The sequence below is a fragment of the Falco rusticolus genome, chromosome 10, assembly GCF_015220075.1.
Source record: "Falco rusticolus isolate bFalRus1 chromosome 10, bFalRus1.pri, whole genome shotgun sequence".
Taxonomy (NCBI): Eukaryota; Metazoa; Chordata; class Aves; order Falconiformes; family Falconidae; genus Falco; species Falco rusticolus.
In genome coordinates this window covers 2,233,023-2,258,786 of record NC_051196.1, presented here as the reverse complement: position 1 = coordinate 2,258,786, position 25,764 = coordinate 2,233,023, and the positions used below count along the sequence as shown (strand labels likewise).

The 25,764-nt window shown below is 46.3% G+C and overlaps 1 protein-coding gene across 16 annotated transcripts in view; it reads left to right on the top strand.

The window, feature by feature from the left end:
* The window catches only part of BRSK2 (BR serine/threonine kinase 2), a 313,750-nt gene that overhangs the window by 217,142 nt on the left and 70,844 nt on the right, over positions 1 to 25,764 (top strand). For all 16 annotated transcript variants that reach the window (XM_037402757.1, XM_037402770.1, XM_037402761.1 and 13 more), the window contains exons 4-7: positions 3,608 to 3,748; positions 13,944 to 14,060; positions 24,240 to 24,273; positions 25,173 to 25,241. In XM_037402757.1, the coding sequence (XP_037258654.1) occupies positions 3,608 to 3,748; positions 13,944 to 14,060; positions 24,240 to 24,273; positions 25,173 to 25,241 (361 nt within the window). The remainder of the gene's footprint in view (positions 1 to 3,607; positions 3,749 to 13,943; positions 14,061 to 24,239; positions 24,274 to 25,172; positions 25,242 to 25,764) is intronic.

The window sequence follows — 25,764 nt, the reverse complement described above, 5'->3', positions numbered from 1 at the left end:
CATATCTGGGAAAGATAAAAGGTAAGGGGAAACTCAGGAAAATACTTCTTAGTGTTTTTCTCCCCTGCAGGCTATGTGTTATTTACCTTCTCCTGGATCCTCCAAGAGTTGGCATTGACATACTTCCAATCCTATAGCACTTTGCTAAAGTAAAGGATTTTAGATGCTGACGTGAACTCAGGAGATCTGGATTCTCTTCTGTGCCACAGATTCTCAGGGAAGGCGTAGTGCCTGTGTGCCTTACTTTCCAGCCTCTGGAATAATGTTCTTTCTTTCCTTTGCTTTTTCTGTTCGGCTTTTCAGAGCACGTATTCTCTTCTTTTATGGGGTCACTCAAACACACTCACACGTACACAGATGGACAGATACATAGCATTTAGTGGGGGTTGTGTAAGCTGCACAGTGATGGTTAGAATCGGTGCAACACCTGGAAATGTTTAAACCCCCCTTGTTGGCCTGTTTGGAAATAACATGTGTACTACTATTGTGCCATGTAATGCGCCAGCAAAACATTGGCTTGCATAGGGATGGAGGCAGGTGCTGAATTATGCCCTTGTTTAATCAAAAATCTTCTACTTGGGGGCTGTCCTAAAAAAAATAAAATGCATCGCACTGGAGGTAATAGGGTTGGCAGGTGGCCAGCTCCAGATCCAAACTCAGAAATCCTAGCTGCAACATAACCACATAGTACTTGTGGAATGATCCCTGCAGCATTTATTTCTTGCACTTGACCACTGGGAAATGTGTTTGTCGTCCTTCTCACTCCTGTCACGTTGGGGGCTTTGTCAGATCAGAATACATCGTCGCTGTGCTTCTCTGCGTCCCTTGACTTGTCATAGGCACAAATCTTTTTCAAATGTTCTCCCCTGTTCATTTCCATTATTATATCTGGTGCTTCTAGGTGGCAAGCAGAAATGAATAACCTTGTAAATGCTCCCTGTCTTTCAATTTGTTTTATTTTTCATACAACGTGTCAGTGCATTTTTGTTGAGTGTTTTTAATAAGATGAAGTTGATGAAAATAAATTGCTTTGCAGTTCCTGCTGTGGGTGACAGAAATGCTGGGTCTGTAATTTTCCAAAACTGAGCATTTGAAACCAGCGTGGAGGGTGTTTCGTATGCCTGTAACTGCAATCAGCTTCATAAAATAGCTCCCAGAAAAAGAAAGCAGCTAGCAATTTGAATTTTGGGGGCAAGATGCACTGCTGTATCCAGCTTCTGCTGGGCACAGCGAGAGAGGGAGCTGTCAAGGAGAATTTTAGGATTGATTCTGTGCCAGGCTTGGATCTGCCATATGGGATAGTTAGCCAGATCTGTCGCTAGTGTGCGAAGGAGAATGAGTTATATAGCAAACCCCCTTACCAGACCACGTTAGCCAAGGCTTGGGAAAGTGAGGATTGGGACTTGAACATGTGGGCACCCCAGTGCCCATGGTTTCCGTCTGCACAGTTCTATGTCCTGCTCAAAAAACGTAGTGTGGATAAACAGTGATCTCTGAATTACCGGTGTACTCAGTAGGCAGTGCTTGGAGAGAAGATAATCCACATATTCCAAATGTGATTTTCAAGTCAAGATTTTTCTCTTTTTTTTTTAAGTCATTTTAATGAAAAAAATGTCAATACTACCATATTTCTTGTAACTGTTTCTATTTTGGTAAAAAAATGCAGAAAATACCATTTTAATTCCCTAAAGTTTATAATTTCATTTTATTGCCCCCTTTTTTGTGCTTTCTTACTACTTAGCTGGCAAGACAGTATTAATGTCTGCCTCCTGCTGCATTTCTGTAAGGCAGGGAAGTGCTTTTTCCTTGTGCTGGCTGGGAGCTGACACAAGGAACTCACACAGGAGCCGATGATGGACCAGGAGCTCACATCCCACTTTTGCAACTTCAAGGCTAACGCTGTCATCATTAAGCCAATTTTACTTTCCTCAGAGCAGCTTTTAGTCTTCCTACTGTTCCATCTTTTTGGAAACGTTGGGAAAAAGGAATAGTTTAACCCCCAAATGTATAATAATCTCCTCTTTCCATTTCAAATTTAGAAATTTCCTCTGAGATTATACTGCGTCAGGTACAGAAAAGACAGTATCCTGAATTAATGATTTTCATTGTCCACACAGATTTGAAGAGTTGGATTAATACTGGCAGTGAAACTAGCTTGCTGTAAAGCAAGGCATTGAGGGATGGGGGTCACGCAGCACATCATGTCCAGCCTGGGCTGCTGTGCTGTTGGAGGAGGGGACGGAGAATTACATTCAAAATTTGGAAAAAGACCTAATTCTTGTTTGCAAGTGTTCTGGTGATGTTTCTCAAACCATCTGCCAAAGGTTGGAATGCCCTGTTCCCCCTTGCGCTCTTGCTTTACAGAAAGCACCTTTCAGATGACAAGCCTTGCCATGCGACCCTGTAACTCGCATCAGGGGGGTCAGGCAGTGAGGGTACAGGTTCCTGCCTCTCCTTCAGGGTGTAACCAGCTAGCAGAGCCAAAGAACAAAAGCGATTTTTCAGTAAAAAGAATAATAATCTGTTGTTTATACTATACTTTCAGATTCTGACTAAGTAATCTCACTGCGTAATTTCTTCGTTCTGTATTAGAATAGTGTAAGCTGGGCAAACAAGCAAGGAGACAGTAGAGCACAAAATCACAGTAGAGATGGAAAAAGTCCACGGAGGTTTCCAGCAATCCTCTTGCCAACAGAAGCCTATTGCTTTGTCCATATTATATCTGGTTTCTTTTTAAATGGTTCAGTTGATGGTGTTCCTGCTACTGCCGTGGGGAAACTTTCGTTCCCACTATTAGGCAACATTCCAGAGATTTATACTAAGTTTTCCTCTGCTTAGTTGCCTTTCATTACCCCTACTTACAACAAGATAGCCCATCTATGGCAAGTCCTTTCCTTCCAGAAGATCTCCTGCTTCTCTCTCTGCCTGCCAGGAGTGCTGTGTGAGGTCTGAGGTTTCTTCTCTTGCTCCTGGGTCCCTGTTGTGCCACATTTATTCACTCAGTGTCACATTTTTCACATGTGAGTTGCAAGGGAGAGCAGCTACTCCAGCAAATCATTGCTGTTCAGCAGCAAAAGCTGAAGCCCTTACATAGGCTGCATGCATATAGTTGTTCTTATCTTTTTTCATATTCTAAACTATTCACCTTTTTTCTTTTTTTTTTTTCTTTCCCTCTATTTTGTTGACATCTCTCTGGTTCTCAGCAAGACAGAACAGTATGTGAGTGCAGCTTCACCACAACAGTTTTATAAAGGAATTGACAGCTTGGTTAAGGCTTCCTAGCATGCCGTCTTATTCCACTGTAGGTTTAAGAGCTGCTGTGAAAGCTTATACCTGATTATTCTCTTCTTCCCCTCCTGGTCTTTTGAGGCAATTTTGGCTTCTGGATTATCCCTCACTGTTATATTGAACACTGAATCCAACAGTGGCATGCCTGAAGTTTGCAGAACCCCTGTTAAAAATATTAATCACCCCTGATTTTAAAATTCTGATTCTCTTCCCCTGTTCTTTACAGAAGTGTTCTCCTTGACCGTGTGTTTGTGTATAATTGTGTGAGTGACGTGGTATGATAATGTGCTTACAAAATCCTGGCTTTGTTATTTTCTAGGTATTTGGTGCTAGAACATGTGTCAGGTGGCGAGCTCTTTGACTATCTCGTAAAAAAGGGAAGACTGACGCCAAAAGAAGCCAGGAAGTTCTTCCGACAAATCATCTCTGCTTTAGACTTCTGCCATAGTCATTCAATATGGTGAGTACAGCCATTTCCAACGGGAGCTAGCCGTTACATAAAAGCACAGGATAAAGAGCTCTTATTTCTTGATACTTTTAAGTAACTGATGTTGTAAAGCTCTAAAAGCATTGTGTAAAGTGCTGATGTGTTTTTAGATTCTTGGCCATCTGTGAGACAGTGCATCAGTCACAGATAGACATTTCATGGAGAAGATTGTCATTTCTCGCTGGAGGAGAATTCATTCACAGGGAATGCTTTAACCAGGACAACCAAAACCACCAAGGAAAAGCAGCTGAATTTCCATCATTCTTGTGGCACTTGCTAATAACCGAGAATTACATGCACTATATCAAAATGAATCCCTGAAGAAACTTTGGACAATTACAAATACAGCAAAGTCATTTTGTGGCTTCCTTCAGTTTTTGGAAACCTGCTGGCTTTTGGCAACCTTCACTGAGTCCCTTCTGGGCATTTGAGTCACTGTTGCCTTTAATTTCCTTTCCAGTAGGGAAGAATTTCCTTGATCTGACTGCTATTGATATTCACTAACTCCATCGTACAATTTGACCATCAGGTGTGGTTTAACCTGTGCTTTTCAGGTGGCGTTTTAAATTGGACCAGTTTCTCCTTCATCTTCAGCAAGTTTAGGTAATTTAAATTATACTGAAATCAAGTTGTTATAATCAGTCTGAGCACAAGAGTTTCTGTATAGTGGCTGGCCCGCAACCGCCCACTTATTTCTCAGAAATGCAGCTCCTGGCAGTGAGGTTGGCGGAGGGAGACCATTTGCATTATGTCCGTGTGGCTGCTTCTCCACAGCCCCAGACGGCCACAGATCCCCCCCCCCCAAGCGGCCGAGGGCCACTGACAGATCCTGCAGAGCTGGATTTGCACGGTCACTGTGCGGTTACTTCTCAGTGACTGTACAGGGATTCTCTGCACCCCCAGTTCTGTGCTGAGAACTTGCAAACTAGGTATTCGCACCAAAAAAGGATGCCTAAATGTTTCACTTGGTCTTCTAGCCCCCTCCCTCTACATCTCTGACTCATTTCAACAGGAAATGTTAATCTGAAAGAGAGCATGTTTCTAATAAATGGAAAGGGAAGTAAGAGCCTTTCTTGACGATATATTAAGAAAAGTATACTGTTAGCCAGAGATGCAGTTCCGAGGTGGTAGATCTGGGTGAGAAGGTCCTGAGGATAACGGCTGCCTGGCGCAGGCAGGGTTACCATGGTCAGAGAAATTCTCAGAGGAGCCAAGGGCAGGTCGCGTGCCCTACCCAGAGGATCTAAGTTTTCTCTGTTGGCAGAGACCTCTGTCAAGTTTAATTCCGGAATTCCACAATTTTTCCTCCCTGCTAGTGAACTGCATTGAGTGATCATGACCTTCTTACAATCAGCATAATCCTTGGGAGGTTGTACAGCTGTTAATTTTTGTGTAGGCTAGGCAGCGTAAGCACTGACGGATTGCATACAGACATGTTTCTGTTCCCTACTTGGCTTAACGCTTAGAGACCCAATCCAAGAAGACTCAGAAATGTTGAAGTACAACTGAAGAGAAATTATTTACTCTTCCAAATGAATATTCCAGAAAAACATGAATTTCCATCGGGATAGAAGTTTCTATGAGAACATGCATTATATACGCATACATACTAGTCCTTTGGGCATGTGATGGATGCCTCTTGATGTGGCAGACTTTAATAAACTGAGTGAGGGTTCTGGTGAGGCTGTCAGACAGACAAGCACCTCTGCAGGTTTGACGATATGTGCAATTTCCAAGACAGAGTGCACATCTCTCCTGAGGAACCCATTTTCCTCTGTTAAACATATTGGATTGTGGGCAGTAGTCTTGTTTAGAAGTAAATCCCCTGTCTCCTTGCCAGCTCCCACTTGACTAGCATCTTGTGCTGAATAAATTAGCAGTAAATCATAAGCTCTCCCTCCCTCCAGGTCACTCTGAGACTTGTGTGGTCTGTGTTATATTAGACTCTGTGTTCTATTCTGGACAGTTACCATTAAACCCTTTTCAAAAATCAAAGCATGCATAAATATAGTTGTGTGCATGTGTGTGAGTATAAAAGTTAATGTGTTTTCCTAAGCAATGAAGCCTGACCTTGTCCTGTCGTGGGGCAGTGAAATGACAAATCATCTCATCAGCCAGGTTATCCAGTTATGACCACGTTGAAAAATGAAGGCTTCAGCTTTGGTTAATGACTAAACGTGGGTGCCTCTAACCTACTGGCAGAACAGATTGATAGCCTGGTGTCCCCAGCCCCATGTCACTGTCCCATCTTCTTCCCGGACCTCCCAAAACACTGAAATACCTGTGGCTTACTTTCACAGCAGTATGTAACCGCATTCAGCTTTCAGCGCTCAAAATGTACTGATGCAGCAGGATTCCTGGATCAAAGAATCAGAAAGGATTCCCCAATCCTCCCGTCAGTAAAAGGCTTCTGCTGCTACTGCGTGGAGGGATCGCCTGCGTCTGAGAGGTGTTTACAAGCAAGCAGCTCAGACCAGGAAGCAGAATACACTTTGGAGCTTAGTCTGTTTGTGTGCAGTTTTCCCAAAGTATGAGCTTTGCGTTCTTACTTTATTTAATGGAGGCAGCGGGGCAGTATTTGATGTGCCTCGCTCCGAGGTGCAGCCACTTACCAGGGTTTTGTGGTACAGGTTGGCCACGGGGGAAAGCTTATAGGCAACGCGCTGTGGGGCCCTTTAGGGCCACTGCTGTGTACGTAGCACCAGGTGCCAGGACCCGCAGGCACCCGTGGGTGCCAGCAGCCCGCCTCGTGCGGAGGCACCACGGGCTCCCGCAGACGGTGCTGTGCCCGAGCTGGCCGGGCCGGCTCAGCGGGCGCCGCCACTGCCGGTGCTTCCCGCCCTGCGCCGCGCCGGGCCGGGGCGCTCAGCACCCCTGGCCTTGCCAGGCCGCCGCCGCGAGGCCGCCCCGGCCGGGGCAGTTTCCCTCGGCGATGAGCCCACGGTCCCCCCCGGCCGCCGCTCCCCCGGCGGCGCGGGCCCGGTCTCCCAAGCTGCGGCCTTCGGGGCGGCTCAGCGCGGCCCCGCCGCCGCCATCCCCCCCGGACGCCGCAGCCCCCCCGGCCCCGGGCCGAGCCCCCCCCCCCCCCCCCCTCCGGGATGCTGCAGGAGGGCGGGCCGGGGGCTGCCGCGCGCCCCATTGGCCGCGCGTGACATCACCGGCGCGAGCCCGGATTGGCGCCGCGCGCGGGGGGCGGCGGGCTCGTGCCTCGGCCCAGCTCGCGCTTGGGGCCTGCGGCTGGCAGGCTGACAAATAAAAATATGATTACAGAGAGTGCCCCGTGGCAAACCTGATTAGGGCTTCAGAGATAACAGATAATGCCAATTACTGCGCGGGGCAGCGGTGACACGGGAAGGAAATCCCCCGCGGTACTGAGCAGCCAGATGATTAGCTCATTTTATTTTTATTTTGGTTGGGTTTCATTTTGAGGTGGTTTTTTTCTTTTTTTTTCCCCGATCATGCACAAGAGGGGTTAAGGCAGGTTCTCTATGAATATTGATAAATGACAATTATGAGGGTCCTTTCTCCTTTCACTGCCTGGGGCTGTGCTTGAGTAGCACAGGGCTGAAGCGTCCATGTGTGACTGGGAGGGGGGCCGTGTGACTGGGAGGGGGCCGTGTGACTGGGAGGGGGCCGTGTGACTGGGAGGGAGGCCGTGTGACTGGGAGGGGGGCCGTGTGACTGGGAGGGGGGTTGTGTGACTGGGAGGGGGCCGTGTGACTGGGAGGGGGCCGTGTGACTGGGAGGGGGGTTGTGTGACTGGGAGGGGGGCCGTGTGACTGGGAGGGGGGCTGTGTGACTGGGAGGGGGGTTGTGTGACTGGGAGGGCTGAGGCAGTGAGGAAGAGCTTGGTTTGACTTTGCCTTGAGTTCTTCCCTCAGTGCAGGGGGCACACAGCTTCTCATCAAATACCGCTTCAGGATTTCACAGCAGTAGTCCCAACGCCGCCGGTACATTCCCGCAGGCAGGAGCTGCAGAGCACTGCCAGCAGGCTTTTAGGGAGAAATCTGGGGTGTCTTCAAGGAGCAGAGAACGCCAAAGAATCCAGGTGCCATGTTCTGTCAGGTGGTGCCACCCCCCTCAGGACCCCTGCTCTGCCTTGCGTCGCTTGTAAGGAGCCCGCTGGGGCGTTCTGCAGGGATGGGCTGTCGCAAGCTTAGGACTGCAGCAGCTGGGCGCTTCAAAATCGTGACTTAAGGCCTCCAGATGTGAAACTGGTCTAGAAATTGTGGTGTTTAATCAGGTTGGTTTCTGGTTCAGTTTGTTTTTTTCTGGTCATCAAGTCTTTAGGTTTTCAAGTTTTCTTTCGGACCATTAGAAGCGAGAAGGGTACCTTTTTCCCTGTTGAGAGCTAAGATTCACCAATCATTGCCCAAATCTGGGAGTTTCAGATCTGGATTCAGTGACTGAGACTTATTCTAATACAGTGAGGAATTTTGAGATTTCCCTTGTACAGAGAACCAGAGAAAAGCCATCAAGTACGGCATCTGCAATGCCAAGGGCTAAGTTACCAGCTCAGCTAAAGTCAGAGAACATGTATTTTTGTAAGTTTACTTCTTTACATAAGCCACTGAAAAGTCAAAAATGGCATTATCGTATCATAAGCATAACCGGGTGACATTCTCTGGCAAGTACAGTAGTGGTGATCAGACCTGGCAGTCTGTTCCGGCATTGAAATACATGAATATATGTTTTCAGCTGAGGTCGGTAGGGAGAAACAATGTATTTTAACAGATAGTGGAAGTATTTGTTAAAAAGTAAGCAAGGTTTTATGCATACAAACCCTCTCCAGGTCTCCTGATAGGTTTATAGATGCTGTCCTTTTTCCTAGCTATAACGATATTTACTTTTTCTGCAGAATTCTGTGAAATTACTAAATTTGTGCATAGCAACCATGGCTTTCAACAAAGATTCTTCTGTAGGTAGGTAAAAGTTGGGATCTGATTTGCAGAAGCAAGAGAAAAATAAGATGAAAGGCTTTTTCTGCTCAGGAAAATAAAAAAATATTGTTTCTATTAATTATTACTGATAAATTATTTGCATCACATCAGGCACTTTTAAGAGGCATACTACAGAACAATTATTCTGTGGTCTGGCCCTTCTGGGAGTTTGGGGTCAGTAAGAAAAGCATTTTCAAAGTAGCTAACAATTTGATTAGTACAAACGACCTGCAACTCCTCCAATTAGGAGGTTTCTTGGGTTAGAAATCTGTGACCTACAATAAGTTGTCATAGAAACTGATATGAACGTTTCAGCTCAATAATCACTTTAAAATAATGGGTTAGTTCATCGTCTCGTGCCAGGTGACATAGCTCCTCTGAATCCAAGGTCTGGAGTCTTGGATTCCAAAAATCTTCTGCCAACCCTGGGTGACAGGGAGAGTGCTTTACTTCTCTTTTTTACGTATGCTGCGATTGCCTGCAGTACAGAGACGGGGGTATTCCCAGAGCAGGAGGACAGACTGGAAAGGCGATGGAGGCAGCTAGAGGAGCTGTCTGAATAGCATCGCTGGGAGTGACTGGAAAGCAAGCATGGCTGGTGCGTAAGCGGGAAGCTGGAACATGGTAACGCATGTGTGTGCCTTTCATTTTCTATGCATCACCACCGAGAACTGTGCCCATTTCCATGGGACAATTTTTTCAGACCTCTCTCTGTATCCATCTTGTTCTGCAAGAGAATTGTACAGCCTTTGCTGGCATCTGTGAAAGAGGGACGTTGCAGAGAGGCTGACGGTGTGTGCTTCCCCTGTCACAGCTTCTACTCACGCGCTCTCCCTTCGAAAGCCTGCCATACGCAGGCTCCTGGTACTAACTTCTTGCTCTGTTGTCTTGGCTGAGAAGCTCTGGGAGTCTGTGGCCACCCTCGATCAGGGTTGCACTGACTGCTTCTGCAGTGCTGCATTTCTCTTTCATGTTCTTTCTCAGCACATGCAGGGCTCAATAGGAGAGTTTGCCGTGTTTGTCAATAAAGAAGGTGCTTTCTTCTCTTCTGATTTTCCAGCCATGTGATAAAGCCCCTACAGCTTTAGAGCCTTTCGAACAAGGAAAGGGTAACGAGTCCTCTGTTCACCTGCAGAGAGAGGAGTTGATGCGGTCATATAAGACATGGAGAGCCAGAGAGATCAGCTGGAATGGGACCAAATTAAATGCATTTACTCTGCAATGTTCCATTAATGCCAAGTAATTACCACATACGGTGGGATTTTTGTTTTGTTTTGTTTTGTTTGATTTTGGCACAAGAGAATTCTTCCCAAATATGAATGCATGAGGCTATCCAGGCTGCTGGGCTCTTAGGTAAATTATAACAAACCTTCCCTATTCCCATATGTTCCTCTCCCTTCCTTCTGGCGTTTGAAAAGCTGGCAATACAAAGATGGGAAATGTAAATGCATTTCACTGTCTCATTTTCGGTGGCAGTGGTGCTGGTTCTGCCACTGTGGTGCAGACTCCTGGCCTGGCTTCTATCCCCCCAGGGTGCTGCCTCGGCAAATTCGAAGTGGTCTAAAGATGGATAGCAGAGAAATGTTCCAGCTGGAAGAAAATTTTCATTGGGGCATAAAATTCTCTTGTGGTTGAATGTGCAAGCAACTGCCTGATCCCACCAGCACCTTGATCTCTGAGAGGGGTGCTGGCACAATATAAAACAAATACTGAGGCTGCCATGACATTCCTGTGCGGACCATCCGTACCGGGCACTAGGGACTGTGTTGAAAGAGGGGTGGAGGAGGGTCAGAGAAACGCAAAACTGTGGTATGACAGTTCCTGCATTTTAGGGCCCAGTCAGCAATGAATGTAACAATTCCTGACGGAGTCCCCACTCTCCTCTCTGCTCAGTGGGCTATAGTGGAGAGCTGATAATTTTTCCCGCTTTTATTTTGGTGAGTGTCCAGAGGACAAAAAAGAAAAAAAGCTTTAAGGTGTGTTGCCACCCCAGGTTTCCTTTCACACATGCTATCCCAGTCCCACAGATCCCCAGGTCCCAATTTAAAGCTTTCAGAATGCCCTCTGGGAGGTGGGTCAGGGCCTCTGCCTGAAGACCACCATCAGCCCCTGCAGGCTGAGCATTCATGGAAGAGCATCGCACAGCAGAGGAGGTTTGGCTTACTCCGTGTTTGGAATGTGGATGGTGGCTCCCCCTTTTCCCTCTCTCCCTTGCAGTGGCTCTCTAAAAAAACCCTGAATATATTGACCACTTTATAGGAACCTGATCATCCCACTCGATTCTCCCTAATAACCCAGGCCTAAAACTATCTGTCTGTGGATCCCAGCTGATGCAAAGACGGGATGAAATAGGGAGGCAGAGACTCCTTTCCACCAGTGAATCCTGTTCTCATTTTCAGAGGTGTCATCCCTTCCTTTTGCCTCTTGGTGGACTGGGAGTGGGGTTGGCTCAAGGTTCGTGTAGGTTCCGCTCCAGGCAGGGCCTGTGGCAGGTCTGCTAAGGCTGGTAGCTCTGGGGCACGGAAGGGGAGCAGTTTTGCATTTCCTTTAGCTGCACTATTTTCCTGAAATAACATGTGTTATAGTGAGCATGCATCCAGGCTGGAGAAACGCTTGTGGACATCCTGTACTTAGGTCGTGCTCTGCCTTGATCATTCCTTCAAGTTCTCTTTCTTCTTTCTAAAAGAGCTACATGAGTTTAGTATAAGCAAAGAATTTCAAATTTTAGGTACAAAAGGCACATGCCAGCAGTATGCCTGCTATAGATTGAACGTGTATGAGTGATATCAGTCGGGGCACAAACAGCATATCAGTGGAACAGGCACAGACAGCAGCACCCTCAGCTTCTGCACTATGTTACCTGTCCAGCAGTCAGCCAGGAGCAGTGGTCAAGACTGGAAACCAACCACAGCCAGTGAAAAACCACACACTGCACAGCAGAAGGACACACCGGAGCTATGGGGAGGTTTCTTGTTTCATCACATCAAACAGGCACTGCTCGCTTTACAGGGAGCTGTTCCTTGCCACTGTCCTCAGACAGGAGAACTTCAGGGCATCTCCCCAGTCAGATGAGATCTTCCCAGCACCTCGTTAATGAAACCAGTTGCAAGATGAGAACTGTCCAGGATGTCTGCTGGAGGAAAGATTAAATCACACACTACTGTCTCATTAGTGTCCAGCTTGCCCAGCTTGCCTCAGGACTGTGAGCTCTCCATTGCACTGTTGCAGCTGCAGCGTGTTCACATTTGGCAGATGTTGATGATCTTGCGTTTGTCCAGGACTGCTGTCCTTGATGGTGGCATGCAGGGGTTCTTTTGGTCATTCACTGCCTCTGGAACATCTCCTTGTCACTGATCTCATGCTTTTTTTTGTCAAGTAGGTATGACTATCTTGATAGTTATTATATGGCTAATAAGTATACTGTCTCCAGTTACCTTGAAACTTTGATTTCTATGAGAAAGATAGATTTGATAAAGCACCTTTGCTCTGTCAGATGAAAATATGTGCAAATCTGAATGGCACCCTTATCTACTGGATTGTCTGCCCATGGTTAACAAGGCCACGTTAACATGCAGGGTTCATCCTGTTTATATAAGATTGGAGACCAAATTCTATGCTTTTTTAAAAAGTGAGGGGGGAAGGAAACATAGGACTTGGTGATAAGGTAAATGACCAGTGCCTGCTTTGAATGTGTGCTGTTTTGCTGGAAGTCTGCCTTGGAAACACCTGTTACACTCCCCAGCTGTGCTGTTCCAGTGTGCTCTGGTTTTGCACAGAATCGCTGTGCGTTGTTCACCAGTTGTCTCTAACTGATCATTCCCATCTTCTCGTCAGAGCAGGGGAGATAATTTCCAAGACATTGTCGTACCTCTCGTGTTTCTCTGAGAAGGCAGAGACTGTCCTTCTTTACAGTGGTGTAGAGGTACTATCACACTTTGGTACAGGAGGAGTACTAGAGGAACGTCTTAAAAAGTGAAGAGGACATGGCTTGACGATAAGGCTGCCTTGCGTCGTGGGTGTCACTGGACTAGACTGTCCTAACGCTGGTTCTTTTACTGAGTTCAGTTTCTGGTCAGGGTGATGGTTTTAGTGACCCCTTGTTGCAAATGACTGTTGTTTGCCTGATCCTTGCACGTGTTGTCAGCTGCCCATGTTCCACAGGTTCCAGCTGGGACTGGCCACCAGAGCTGGCCGCTCTGCCTGCGAGGTGTCAGTGCTCCTATCTGGACCTTTTATTAGCAAGACATCAAAGGCTCGTTTTGCCTACTCATAGGCAAAACCAAGAAAAGAGCTGCTGCTTTAGTCTGCTCAAAGTGCTTCTCTCATCTCTGTGACTCTTTGAGAGTTGCAAATAAAAAGGGGGGAAAAAGCAAAGTCATCACAAATTTTGTGCGAGATTTTTGTCTTTGGATATAAAATCATGTAAATGTTATAGTTGTACAGAGGCACTTGAGTACTAAGAAGCAGACGTGGCTGCACAGTGGTGTTGGCTGCGGATAATGGAGATTAATAAACTAGTCAATTATGAAACCTTTGATTGAAAGCAGGAGTTGCCATCCTGAAGGTCATGGCTGCCTGGCTCTTCCCATGTTACCAAATAATAAGAGAATCGAGCTTTGATGGAAAGGAGGGAATCCTCTCTCTTAATTTCCCACTGCTGGCGCCCTCAGTTATAAGCAGTGCTGGGCTGAAGGGATTTCTCTATCAGACCTAATTACCCAAAATTATTTCAAAGCCATGTGCCTATGTAAACAACTCCTAATAGGGGCTTTTTGCAGTAGCATTTACATCAAGGATGTTTTTTTTCTCTAGATATCGCTCCTTTTGTTCCCTGTTGTTGACAGAATGTATTGATGGTGTTGCCTCCTACCTCAAGGCGTGTGATGGAGTGTATCAGCCCTAAATCCAAGCTGAAACTCTCCTCCTACCTATTTCTCTCAGTCTCTCCCTCAGATTGTGTTGGTATTGCTGGAAGTTGAAGATTTTCGTTTCCTGGCAGTACACTGCAGGCTCAAGCCTTGCATTCATCAGGAGTGGGCATTTGGGGTGCGTTTAGAGTACTGCAAAGGCTGGATATTGGGTATGTGTGTTCTCCTGCCTGGGACAGCAAAAAACCTGAAATCAATTAAAATGTAATAGGTTGGATGCTGTGCTGGGTAAGGAACAAGCTTTGGAGTGGGAAAGCTGTCGTGGATAATTTAACTCACATTTTGATCCTCTCTTTACAGCCACAGGGACTTAAAACCAGAAAACCTTCTGCTGGATGAAAAGAACAACATCCGGATAGCAGACTTTGGGATGGCATCACTGCAGGTTGGGGACAGCTTGTTAGAAACCAGTTGTGGGTAAGTGTCACAGAACATGTTGCAAAAATGAGTGATAGCTTCCAGACAAAAGTTGTCTATAGTAAGGGTTTCAATAAAGACCTGCAGACTTACACCATGCATCGTTATTTCCCAGCAAGACAGTAAGTTGACGTGATGCATGGCTGCAGCAGGGTCCTTTGCAATTACAAGCAAGGCGAGACTGCTAGGAGGATTATTGCAGGGGCAATCTAAAAACATTTCCATGGCAATTCAAGACCTTTCTAGGTATTTCTAAGGGAGCCAGCAATAATAAGCCCAAGAGCTGAGCAAATCCTGGGTCCCTGGCTGGGGACGCGCTCCCTGAGGGCAGTGCCCTCTCATCACCATCACCTCTAGAGGCACCACTGGACCGTGCCCCCTAAGCCCCCCAGAGCTGAGCCTTGGTGCCATGCTGACTGTGCAGGGGGCTGCTGCGCTGAGCTGTAGCAAGGGCAGCAGCTGCACTGAGCTGCTGCAGCCTGGCACCACTGCGCCAGCTTTCAGCTGTGTCTGAATTTGCTACAGCATCCAGCAGCAACTGGAGCTGCAGACAGTACCGGCAGATTTCCGCCTCCTCCCATCCAGACTTCGGCCCGGTGACTCCGGTGACTCCAGGCCCGCTGCGGCCCCAGCGGGTTGCAGTCCGTGTTCCTTCAGTCCGTGCTCTGAGCCCAGGCAGCCGGGGCAGCCGTGGAGCCATCGTGGTCCCCTGCACAGCCCAGCCACTGCCTCTCAGTCCCGAGCTGCACAGCTCTGCTTTCCGAGTCATGAATAATGGATAGCAAAATTATTTTAAGTTCATGATGTGATCGAATGCTGGTTGATGAGTACACTGAGATCCACCCGTTCCTTCTGTCTGTGTCAAGTCAGGATTTGACCTCTTAACAACACAGATGAAAAGCAAGGAGCTACAAGTCTGCACCTCTGTTGCTTGTAGCTGCATTCAAACCTCCCCCCTAGATTAGGAAATGAAGTCCTCCCTGCAGTTACCACAACGCCTCTACACTCTTTACAGAAAATTTCCCCACTTGCTTCCATGGAAAGAACAAGAGGAAGTATAAAAACCAACCTGGGCTCACATTGCCCTGTAAGATTTTTCAAACTCCTTGGGAACCTCTCGGCAGGGTTCCTGTTCTTGTTAGCACCGGGCTCTGTCATCCAGGTCTAGAGTCTCAAAGAGAGAGCTCCTTACCATAAGCTGTGCTGGAATTCAAACCTCCGTGCTTCAAGCAGAGCCAGCCCCCACACTGCGGCCTTAAAACGCGCTAGTAAAGAAATCAATGGGACGGAAGAGATGTGCCTGTAATAAACAGAACACAGCAGCAACGCTATGATCTCCTGCCTTGCAGATGCATTTTAAGTGTGGTGCCAATCACTAGGCCTCCGTGTGAGCTATTACACCACTTCATTAATTCTCCTGGCATGGAGCCCAGCATGGCTGATACTGGTGTCTTGTGATCTCTCTGGTTTGGGGGGTGAAGGGAGGAAGGAAGGAAGGAAGGAGTATATAACAATATGCCGCACTGTTCACAAAGAAAGGCAATCCAGTTATGACTCCCTTTCCCTTGGAGCACACACAGTAACCAACCTCAGAGCTTTTCAAGGCAACAGTTTTACCTACCCCTGTAGCTGGTACTTTCAGCCAGCATGAAAAGGAGCAAAACAGAGTGAATCATGGCTGAGGTACAGAGCTTTAATGAGATGCTCCTCAGTGCACCCAGAAGTTAATTTCCAGAATGGTTTTATCTGTGCTGTGAACACTGATAATGAGATGAAACTGTAACATTTCCATTGACAGTCACACAAGGAGTCTCCAGGTATTTCTGTCAGTCAGAGTGGGAGGATCAGATGGGGTTGAGCCATGTGATGCAGCTAACTTTGTCAGTGCAGCACAGTGCAGTCAAAAATTCTTTGCTGTCACAAGTGAAGTGCTAAGTTTAGTCCAAAGTTTGGGTAGGCTGTAGGTCACCATAGAGCCTTGTCTGGCCTCGTGAAGATAATATCGTAGCCTGAAGTATGCTGTATTGCATACCTCAGAGTTAGTGTTTTCTGAGAGCTGCTCCTCGCATCTGCATGGCTTTCTCCAGCACTGGTGCCTACCTGGGGGAAACAATCAAAAGTTCAGTCCAGTTGTGTTTGTGTAGGAGAGGGAGGTAAGGATGGACTTGCTGTTTCATTGACATAATTTGTCACTGACAGACTGCACGTTAGGCCTTGATTGTAATGAATCCCCGTTACTGGAAATGTATATTGTGTGAATCCTGCATATACGCAGCACAGAGGAATAAGCCATCATTTTAAACACGTGGCTTTAGACCCTTGAGGGGAAGAGGAGCTGTGTGTAGGGTCTGTGGGAATAATTCTGTTTATGGCAGACATTGCACAGCGAGGCAGTCTCACGGAGCGATGGTCCTTGCAATGCCAAAGTAACACAGTGAGTCTCTGCATTCCTCCAGGAGCAGGGGAGGTCTGCGAGCAAACAGCGGACAAGGGAGAAGCAGAAGATGTGGTAGGATGCTGCTGCTAGTATTTTAGATCTCTTTGGCTTTTTCTCCTCTTCACCCATCCAGGCAATGGCATGCAGAGACACTCCCCGTCTCTTTCCACAGTTCTCCCCAGCCTGCTGCCTTGCAGCGTTTCAGAATGGTAGATACTGTCCAATCTATCCTGAGTTGTCACTAGGCAAGAAGAGCGAGTGCCTCATGGTTAAACCTCAGGACTGAGACCCAGGTGATCTGAGCTTGATTTCTGTCTCTGCTGAAGGCATTCAGGGTGGTCTTAGACAAGATAAATTACCTTTCTCTGCTTCAGTTCTCCATCTTAGCGAGTCATTGCAGTGCTCAAGTTGCTCTGAACATAAATTTCAGTCATTTCTATAGGAGTCTTGGAAAAGTAGAAACGGTTGGGGCATTCCCTGATCCTTGTTCCCTTTTCGTGAACTAAGAGGGCCTGTGGCTAAAATGAAGGATTTTAAGAGGAAACTGTTGAGTTACTATTCTTGTGAGTTTGCAAAGATCCTTCCAAATTCCTCATTGCCCCTTGCAGAAACCTTTTTGCCATCTCTTCGCTTCTGTTTCACTCATCACAACTTTGAAACACTGAGTCCTGCTGCACGGAGATTGCTGCACGCTGCCAGGTGGCTGAGAGCCCACAGCAGTACCAGCCTCTGTGCTCCCTGCCTCCAAACGTATCCCGACCAAGAGCCAGCCAGAGCTGACATGAACATGGAGCTTTCTCCAGCACCAGCTCCCATCTCTGCAGAGGCAGTCAGTAGGGAGGCTGAGACCACTGCTGACATTCCCACAACTGACCGTATGCAACAGTTTCCCTGTGTTGGTGTCTCTGTAGGAGAACCCCTGGCCTGATACAGAAAGCTGTGTGCATGTGGGATGAGCGATGCTGGTTAGGATTTCACTGAGAGTGAGAAGAAAGCCTTGCACCTGTCAGTGGCATAATGGCAGAAAACAGCAACTTCCAACTCCAGCACGATTACCCTGCTCCCAGCTCTCCCTAGCAATTCCTAGCAGCACTTTGCAGACCCACAGATTGCCTGGATCGATCAGACGAAAAAGGACATATTCTCATTAGGACTGATTACTGGCTCGTTTTTAGCTCAGGGTATTTATAACAACCAATGCACTGTGTGTTTGTTAGAAATGCTACCAGAGGTCGTCTAGCTCCAGATTCCCTTACATCTGTGTTTGGTGTGTCAGCACACCTGTGATGAGCCGTTAATTCAGAAGAGCCACACACTTGCCACACACCTCGGTGTCCAAGCAGCATTTCTGATTTTAATGACAAGACAAGATGCTGCACATGGTCCGGTGGCAGGTGTCCCTGCCCATGGCAGGAGGGTTGGAACCAGATGATCTTTAAGGTCCCTTCCAACCCAAACGATTCTATGATTGATTCTGTATCCTTTCCCCTTTATAATAAATGGGTGCATGTTGTCCAAAACATATGCAGATGTCCTGCATCCACTTACTGTTAGGGTTTCAAAGTTAGACTCTTAAAATTGGAAATGCCAGAATTAGTACTTTTTACCCCATCTCATGGAGATCTTTGATTCCCAGCACTCTGTTTCCGTCTCCTTCCCTGATTTACACTCCAGTCTTGCCAACTTCTCCCAGTCATTTCAGCTCCATATTTGGCCTCAGATCCCAGATCCTTTTTAGGTTCCAGCTCTAGTTTCCCCTACCTGGTTGTCCCGGTCAGTTGCTGTCAATCCTAGATCTGTTTCCTGTTGGTTTTGCACTCCCTTTGGTTTGAGGTTTGGTACCTTGTGATACGAGCTGCCAGCTCACAGTGTCGGTTTCAGGTAGAACTGTTCTGTGAAGTGTTAACAGTGCAGGTAGAATTTTGATCCTGATGCTGCAGAGTGTTTTAGCTAGTAAATGCAAACTGCAGTTTTCTAGTGGCAGTTTGAGTACATTTTTCTAGAGGATGCAAACAAATATTCAAGTTTTCCCTTTGCAGTTGAGGATATAGAAATTTTCCCTTCATTATGGGAAAAAACATTTAATTTAGATTAGGCTTAGGTAGCATGCACACACAAACATGAAACCAGTCTGAGGCAGACGAAAAGCAAGGAAAATTGTTGTTAAGTTGTTAAATTGATTGTAAGTCGTAAGCAACTTAAAATGAGGATTATAAAGGGAAATACCTGACAACCTTATTAATAACTGTTAATACCAGCCTCCCCTATAATACATCCCAGGGTATGGTAAAAGAGGTTTAAGTCTGCCAAATCAAGAACTGAGAATTTAAGATGTGCTATTCTTCAGATTGCCAGCATAACATTAACTTAGCCCATGCACATTAGGGTATGGCCATTAATTACGAGCTTGTACAGCTTTTCCCCAACAAATCTTTGCCTCATTTGGTGTTTGGATGCTGTGCTTTTTTGAATAAACAGCTTTTTAATATTTGATTTTTCCTCATCATTCATTTTATGGATCCATTCATAATTTCTGCTCACTGCATTCAAGCCTTGCTATGAATGCTAGGTAGGATTTTCATCATAGTGTCTTAGGTTTACAAATATGAAGTAGACTGTTCTCGTATTACGTTTGCCACATTGATCTGATTTATATGAGGACACATGATTCTGCAAAATGAAACTCAAAATTAACAACCAGTTGGATGCTCTGGGGCCTGGTATCAGAATACTCAGGGCCTGATAACAGTCCTTTGCTGGGAGAGCAGAGTCCTACCGACCACAGCCGCGGCTCCGCACACTTCTGAACACCATAAATCAAACTTCAGATGTGTCACACTGTGAGTTTGAAAACGGGGAACCTGCAACTTATAATTACCTGTGAGCATCTCAGTTTAAGGCACCTGTTCATTTTCTTTCACAGAAGGGTTCTGTGGCAGGGGCAGAGAGAATTTGGTTCTCCAGTCCGTCAGTCAGCTGCCTCTATCCCAGGCTTGTCCTTCATGGCGCTGAACTTCCCCACGTTGTACAGACTTCCCGACGTCGGCCACGAGCAGAGCAGAGGTGTCGGGGACAGCAGCATGTCCCCGGCCCGCCTGGCTGACCGCTGAGGGCAGTGTCATCTTGGCAAGCTTTGCTTTAGCAAGTCTTAACTTCTGAATACTTAACTTTGCAATCTTTGTGCCCTTTTAATACAGGGGTCTGTTTCATTTTTTAAAATTAAGATCTCTTAAAGGTTCCAAGTCTTAATAATTTGAACTGATGGATTAATTGATGAACTGATTTGCAGATTCCCCGGAAATGTAATTGCACTCAAGGAGTAAACAACTGTAAGATGGCTGAGGGCTAGATGCTGAGTTTTCTCATATAAAGCTAAATGACTGAGTTGAAGCTTTAATGGCAGAATAGCACTCAGCCTTAACTACAGCTGCTACCTTAATTACAGCCTTACCTACAGCTACTGCCTTCACTGCAGCCTTAACTACCCACTGCTACTGGAACCCTTTCTTCAGTCTCTCCCTTTCTTTTCTCTGTGATCTGTGGCTGTCACTTTCTCCACTCAGGATGCTCTAATGTATGTCCTTCTCCTGAAGAATTCCCTTCATCTATTTTTCTACTCCTCTGGCGTTCCCCTTCATCTCAGCCCTCTGCTACCCAGCGTGAGGGGAAAGCACAGGCAGCCTTTTACGCTCGTGGGTAGCTCCTGTCTCTGAAAGGCAGCTTGGAGACAGTGATTAACAGGGGGGAAGGAAGGGACTCCAGCATCCGAGCAACAACAAAAACAGCGAGGCGTGGGAGGACTTCAGTGCACCTGTACAACCTCCTGTATCAAGGTAACTTCATGCATAAGAAAAACAGAGGGAAGGCGACTTCTTGTTCCTCCCTCTCTGCAGAAGCTGTGCCTCCAGCTGCGAGGCCTGAAGAATGGCACTCAAAGAAGCTTTTCTTCTTCCTCAAATAGTACCATCTATATATAGGACCAAAGGACCCAGGCATGGACACTCGTCTTTGATGGGACCTGGGAGCCCATCAGGCAATGTAACACATGATTTGTCACACTGTGGAGTAGGATCACACAGCTTTCCTTGTGCTTCCTGATCAGCCAGCTGCTTCTCTGCAAAAGCAGTTGCCATCAGTCCCCAGAGAAACCGTGCATGGGCAGCTGATCTGTGTGTGCACGGTGCAGGTCTCTCTTACCTGCATAATGGGACCCGCAGGTCACAGGCACGTCACTTCTGCTCTGAAGACGTGGCCCCGGTGGTCTCAGGTCTACTGTAGCTGCGCTGTATCTTGCTATGCACAGATCAAGAACTACTTTTCTAGTTTCTCAGGTGAAATTCAGGATAGATGCATCGAGGATATATAGGTTTCTTTCTGAATGCCTGACTTACCTGCCCAGGGCTGTCCTGGATTTCACCATGGCACTCTGGCTTATTTCCTCTGGTTGAAATCCCACGTAAATGCTTTGCTAGGGTCTCCCAAGGTCCTTAAGATTACAGTGTCCTAGAGTCATAGCTGTGAATGACCGTTCAGAGAGCCCTTCCTGCCCCAGGCAGACTAGCCTGGGAAAATCCACATCACCCTTGAAATAAACACTGCCAGCATCAGTGCTTTTTTTGCAGCAGTACCCGCAGGCAGCAACTGCTTCTTGATCTTGCTGAGCGATACACTTATTTGTTATCAAGGGCAGATTGTGGCTTTTGCTGCACAGAGATGTCGCTGAACGATGAGGGGATGGCCTAGGGGAAGAGGCAGGGAATGTTGCTCTTGACACACGTATATTGAATAATTAGTGATAAGAGCCAAAGAAATATTCATGACTCTGTAGAAAGATAAATAGATCTTTTATTAAATTTCAGGTTTCTCTTTAAGGCAGTTGAAGTTGCTCTGTGATTGGCAGCATGGAAATGAGTTTTCTATGGATTGTGGCTGGCCAGAGGATCCCTTTTAGAGCTGTTAGCCAAGGCAATGCTGCAGATACCTAGCTAGTGTGTGCTGGCAGGAATTCCAAGTGGCTGTGCCAGAAACCTGTGCTCTCTGGGCAGTTGCAGTGCAGCTGTTGAATGATTGAATCAATCCAACTTGCTCAAAGGATTTATTACAGCATTTTCTCCACGCGTTCTCCTAGAATTTAGCAGAATTTCAGTTGTGCCTTGTAAGACACCTAGCAGATTCCACTGCCCTACAGCTGGCCTCAGCAGGGTGAAGGCTTTGAGTACATTTGCTAGTGGGACACATGAAGAGGTACATACCTGTCCTGGTTCTTCCCAACACTCACCTTCTTTTCAAAGATGTTAGCACAGGAAGCTGTCAGGTTGGTTGCCTTGCTCAGCATCCACAGTTAAGCGTTCTGAAAGCTTTGTTGGAGTCGTCATATATAAATAAACACTCAGAAGTACGCTGCAAGTTGATACCGACTCTTCCAGTGCGCCCTAGATGGCATGGCCACCCAAAAAGTATTGTGCTGAAGGACGATGCTGAACTGTACAGGATACTTGGCAGGATTTGAGAGGGCTGGCTTAAGTTTCTAGCTCAGCCGCAGACACCACCTGTAGTAGCTGTTTAATGTACCGTGTGTCCTCACGAGTCACCCTCTGTAGGAAAGGCAAGCGGGCTCTGCTTCTCCAGGCCTGGGCTGCAGGCCCGGTTCTGGTGCTGCTCCTTCATTCCGATTTGTGTGTACCTTAAGGATGACCTGTACAATATACACTGGTTTTATGATATGAAGAAAAGACACCACCATAGCCAAGCATGCTCACAAGAATAATTTAACTTGGCTTCTAAAAGCTTGTGAAATCATGTATTAGTCCAGTGACATGACTCTTTAGTGGTTAAGGCTCAGGGGTATTAAAAAGAAGAGGTGTAGAGTAGCTGTTGGGTTGCTGTAAAGAAGCAAATTCACAGGGATCGATACACACTGGAGGGCTGGGAACACGTATATAACATGAAGGAATTCAGTGTCTCGCTGTGGCCCCACTCTCACGCCAGCAGTGGCCAGCAGTGGCCAGCAGTATGCTGCAAGTCCCCTGAATCAGCCCCCGCTTAGTCCAGAAGCAATAATTTTTTTAACATTACTGACTGCTTTAGCTTTATTTCATTATTGTTGCCATCACACTCGTTGTTACTACAGAAGCTTTTGCTGTAAAAATTTAAAGCTTTATACGAATCCCTGTGAATTCAGTCACGCCGACTTCTGTGAGGTACGAGAGCTGTGGTGGCATTGCTCGTGCTTTAGTCAGGGGAGTAGACTTGTGGTGAGGGTCTGGTCACCTTTTCCAAACTGTGGGCAGCTGCAGCTTTTACAAATGTCAGGTAATCGTGTCCATATGGCTGCCAGTGGCAGAGCTGCCAGGAGAGCCCCGGTGTCCGTCCTGCCCACGGAGCACACGTCCATCCTTCTGGTCTCCCAAGAGCCCACCCTGGCCAGCACCCCGAGGGCAGCTCTCCTTTCGTTGTCTGCTTTTACTCTCGATGGAGGTTTTTAAAATCCAATCTAAATTAAGACACTTGGGATCACTACTGAGCAGGGCGACCTGGTTAGAATACCTGCAATAACCTCTTAAATGGGGGTGTGTGGATTAAATTTTGCTCTAAACTTCTGAATTCCATCTTTCCTAAAACTGGTGAGGGATCAACTGCGTTTCTCTCTCCCTGCTTCAGCTTTGCTGCCAAGGCAGCTGCAGTCCCAAGTGTGCCCTGAGTTTATTATCATGGTCTGCCAAAAGCTGTGATACCAAATCAGGGCGTTCCGTGCCCACGGGATGGTATTTTGCCATAAGATAAATGTAGTGTGTATGGAAATTCAATTAATTGGCTGTCTCACTGGGCATTATTTTAGCACCTTAGCACAAAGCTAACCTCACTGCGCTTCTGTTCTGCTCATTACTTCGTGCGACAGGTATTGCCCAGCCATGATTGCGTTTGTCACAAGAAACAAATGCACAAATGAAGGCAGGCTCAGAGACTGCTGGGAGGTGTCAGTATAAACAATAGCGTGATTTGCACACAGATCTCAGACAGTTTGCATCCCTTTTACTTGTCAAGTTACTTAAATGAAGACTATAAAATAAATAGCCATGGCTATAATCTTTAGGAATTAAAATGATTACCTGGCAAGCTGTAGTAATTAACTATTTTCAGTGAGGAATCAAACTGGAAATATATGGGTAGAAGGATGCAAAAAGAATATATTAACCCACTAGGTAATAGTACTACTTTCCATCTTTTTTAGTGTTTTAAAAGAGAAAAAAAAGGATGTTGAAGTCTTGAAATCAGCAGTTTTTATGAGCGCTGGAGTAATTGAGAGCAGTCTTAGCAGACGAAATGCAAAACGTGCTTTATGGATGCATGTGTTTGGTCTGAAAATACTGTTCTGTCTTTTTTCTTACAAAAGGCTACCCAGCGTGGGCCTTCCTTCTAATTAGATACAAGGCCAAGCTCAAGGGTGGCATTAGAAGGCTGGAATTCTATATAGTCACAGAATATGCCGCGTCTTCTCTTCTTGCCTTGCTTTTAAGAAATTCATAGTAGGGCCACAGAATTGTGAATTATGCTAGTTTTTGACCATTTTCTGAGTTTCTTAGAAATGTTTTCTCGTTGAGTTAAGGAAAAATCTGCTGGTTTTGCACACTTGCGTTCTGTATAAGCGAGCCAATCGTGATTCTGCTAAACAAAATGGAAATGCACGTAATCCATAAATACCAGGCTGTTACATGCTCATTTGACTGTATTTTGTGTTTCAGATCACCACATTATGCTTGCCCTGAAGTCATTCGGGTAAGTTGTTAACACTGGTGTGTATAAATATATTTTTTAAAGTGTCATTTGTTGCCAGGACGCAGATGAACCCTCTGTACAGCAAGTCCGTCCAAGGCAGACAACACTGGAAAGCACACAAGAACCTGACTATGGTCTTGTTTGTTTGGCTCAGCCCTGAATCAAGCCACATCGACCATATGAGGGAAATGATGGTGTGTTGTTCTCGCAGTACCCTTCATGCCATGTGATCAGACAGAAACACAGAAGCCTTGCTGAGCTTGATCTCTCCGCCCAGGGGACGCAGTCCCCTACGCTTCCCTGTCTCTGATGTAGCTGTCATTTCAGTAGAACGGGGGTTGGCTGTCAGTGGTGTTGGCTTCTCTTAAATAATACGAACTATCCTTTCCCTCTACTCTCCCTTTGTCCTCTGAAAATCAGTATCCCAAGATTTCAGTGCTCAAGGTTCCCATCTTTTAAAGCGTACCTTTAATGTAAAGCTGAGCAGGGAGCGTACAGAAGAGACTGTCCAGACAGTGCTGTGAGTTCGCAAATAATATGACTGGTGACAAGCTCCCTGAAGAACCAGGGAAGAGAAAAACACCTTCTTGGTGTCCTTAATGCCCCTCTGACACTGTTTGAGTGCCAGGTCTAGTCATTTGTGAGTTGTTGACCATTCCTACCCTGCTCCCTACTTCTGAGCCTGTTCTCACAGATGCCAGAAAAGGCTGTAAACTGATGTTCATAAAAATTCAATTAATGGGCTGTGTCATGGCCTTCTAGTTGGGAAGGCCAACTTGGGAAGCACGTAGCTGAATTGAAATGTGGGGTTTCCCATTCTCCCCTCTCATGTTCTTCAAGGATAATTAATTCATTTACTAGCGAGCAGTCTTTTGAACCTCTGTGTCATTGCTGCGCAGGGAGAAAAATACGATGGAAGGAAAGCAGACGTCTGGAGCTGCGGAGTCATTTTATTTGCGTTGCTAGTGGTGAGTCATCTTCCTTGCACTATCCTTTAAAAAGAAAAGAAAAATCCAAAAATGCTGCTGTATGTAATGGCGATTCTATTGACATCATGAACAGATGGGTTTTTTTACTTCCTCTATTTTTGTACCTCTCAGTTGCATCCTTTTCTCTTACTTCTACATCAGTCCCAAAGGAAAAGCAGGAGGAATATTTCACTGCTGCTTTGAAATGCTGCTGCCCTGCACAGGAGAGCATAGGCAAGCATCAAAAACTTGTCTCCATAAAAGCTCTTTGCTGTTTTGTGATATTGCAGCACATTTTTTTGGCTGGAAAGGATGTGCAGGATTACAGCTGCAGGATACAGAGAGTGTCAAATAAGTTGTCCTTCACAGGACCAAAATATGGCTGGTTCGGGGAAGCGTTTGTTTTTTCTGCTGTATGTATAGATGTGTTTCAGTAGGTATATGCATACATTAACTGCAGTGTTTTATCAAGAGAAGATTTGAGTGCAACAATTTTGCTTCATGCAAGTATTGAGCTACATTT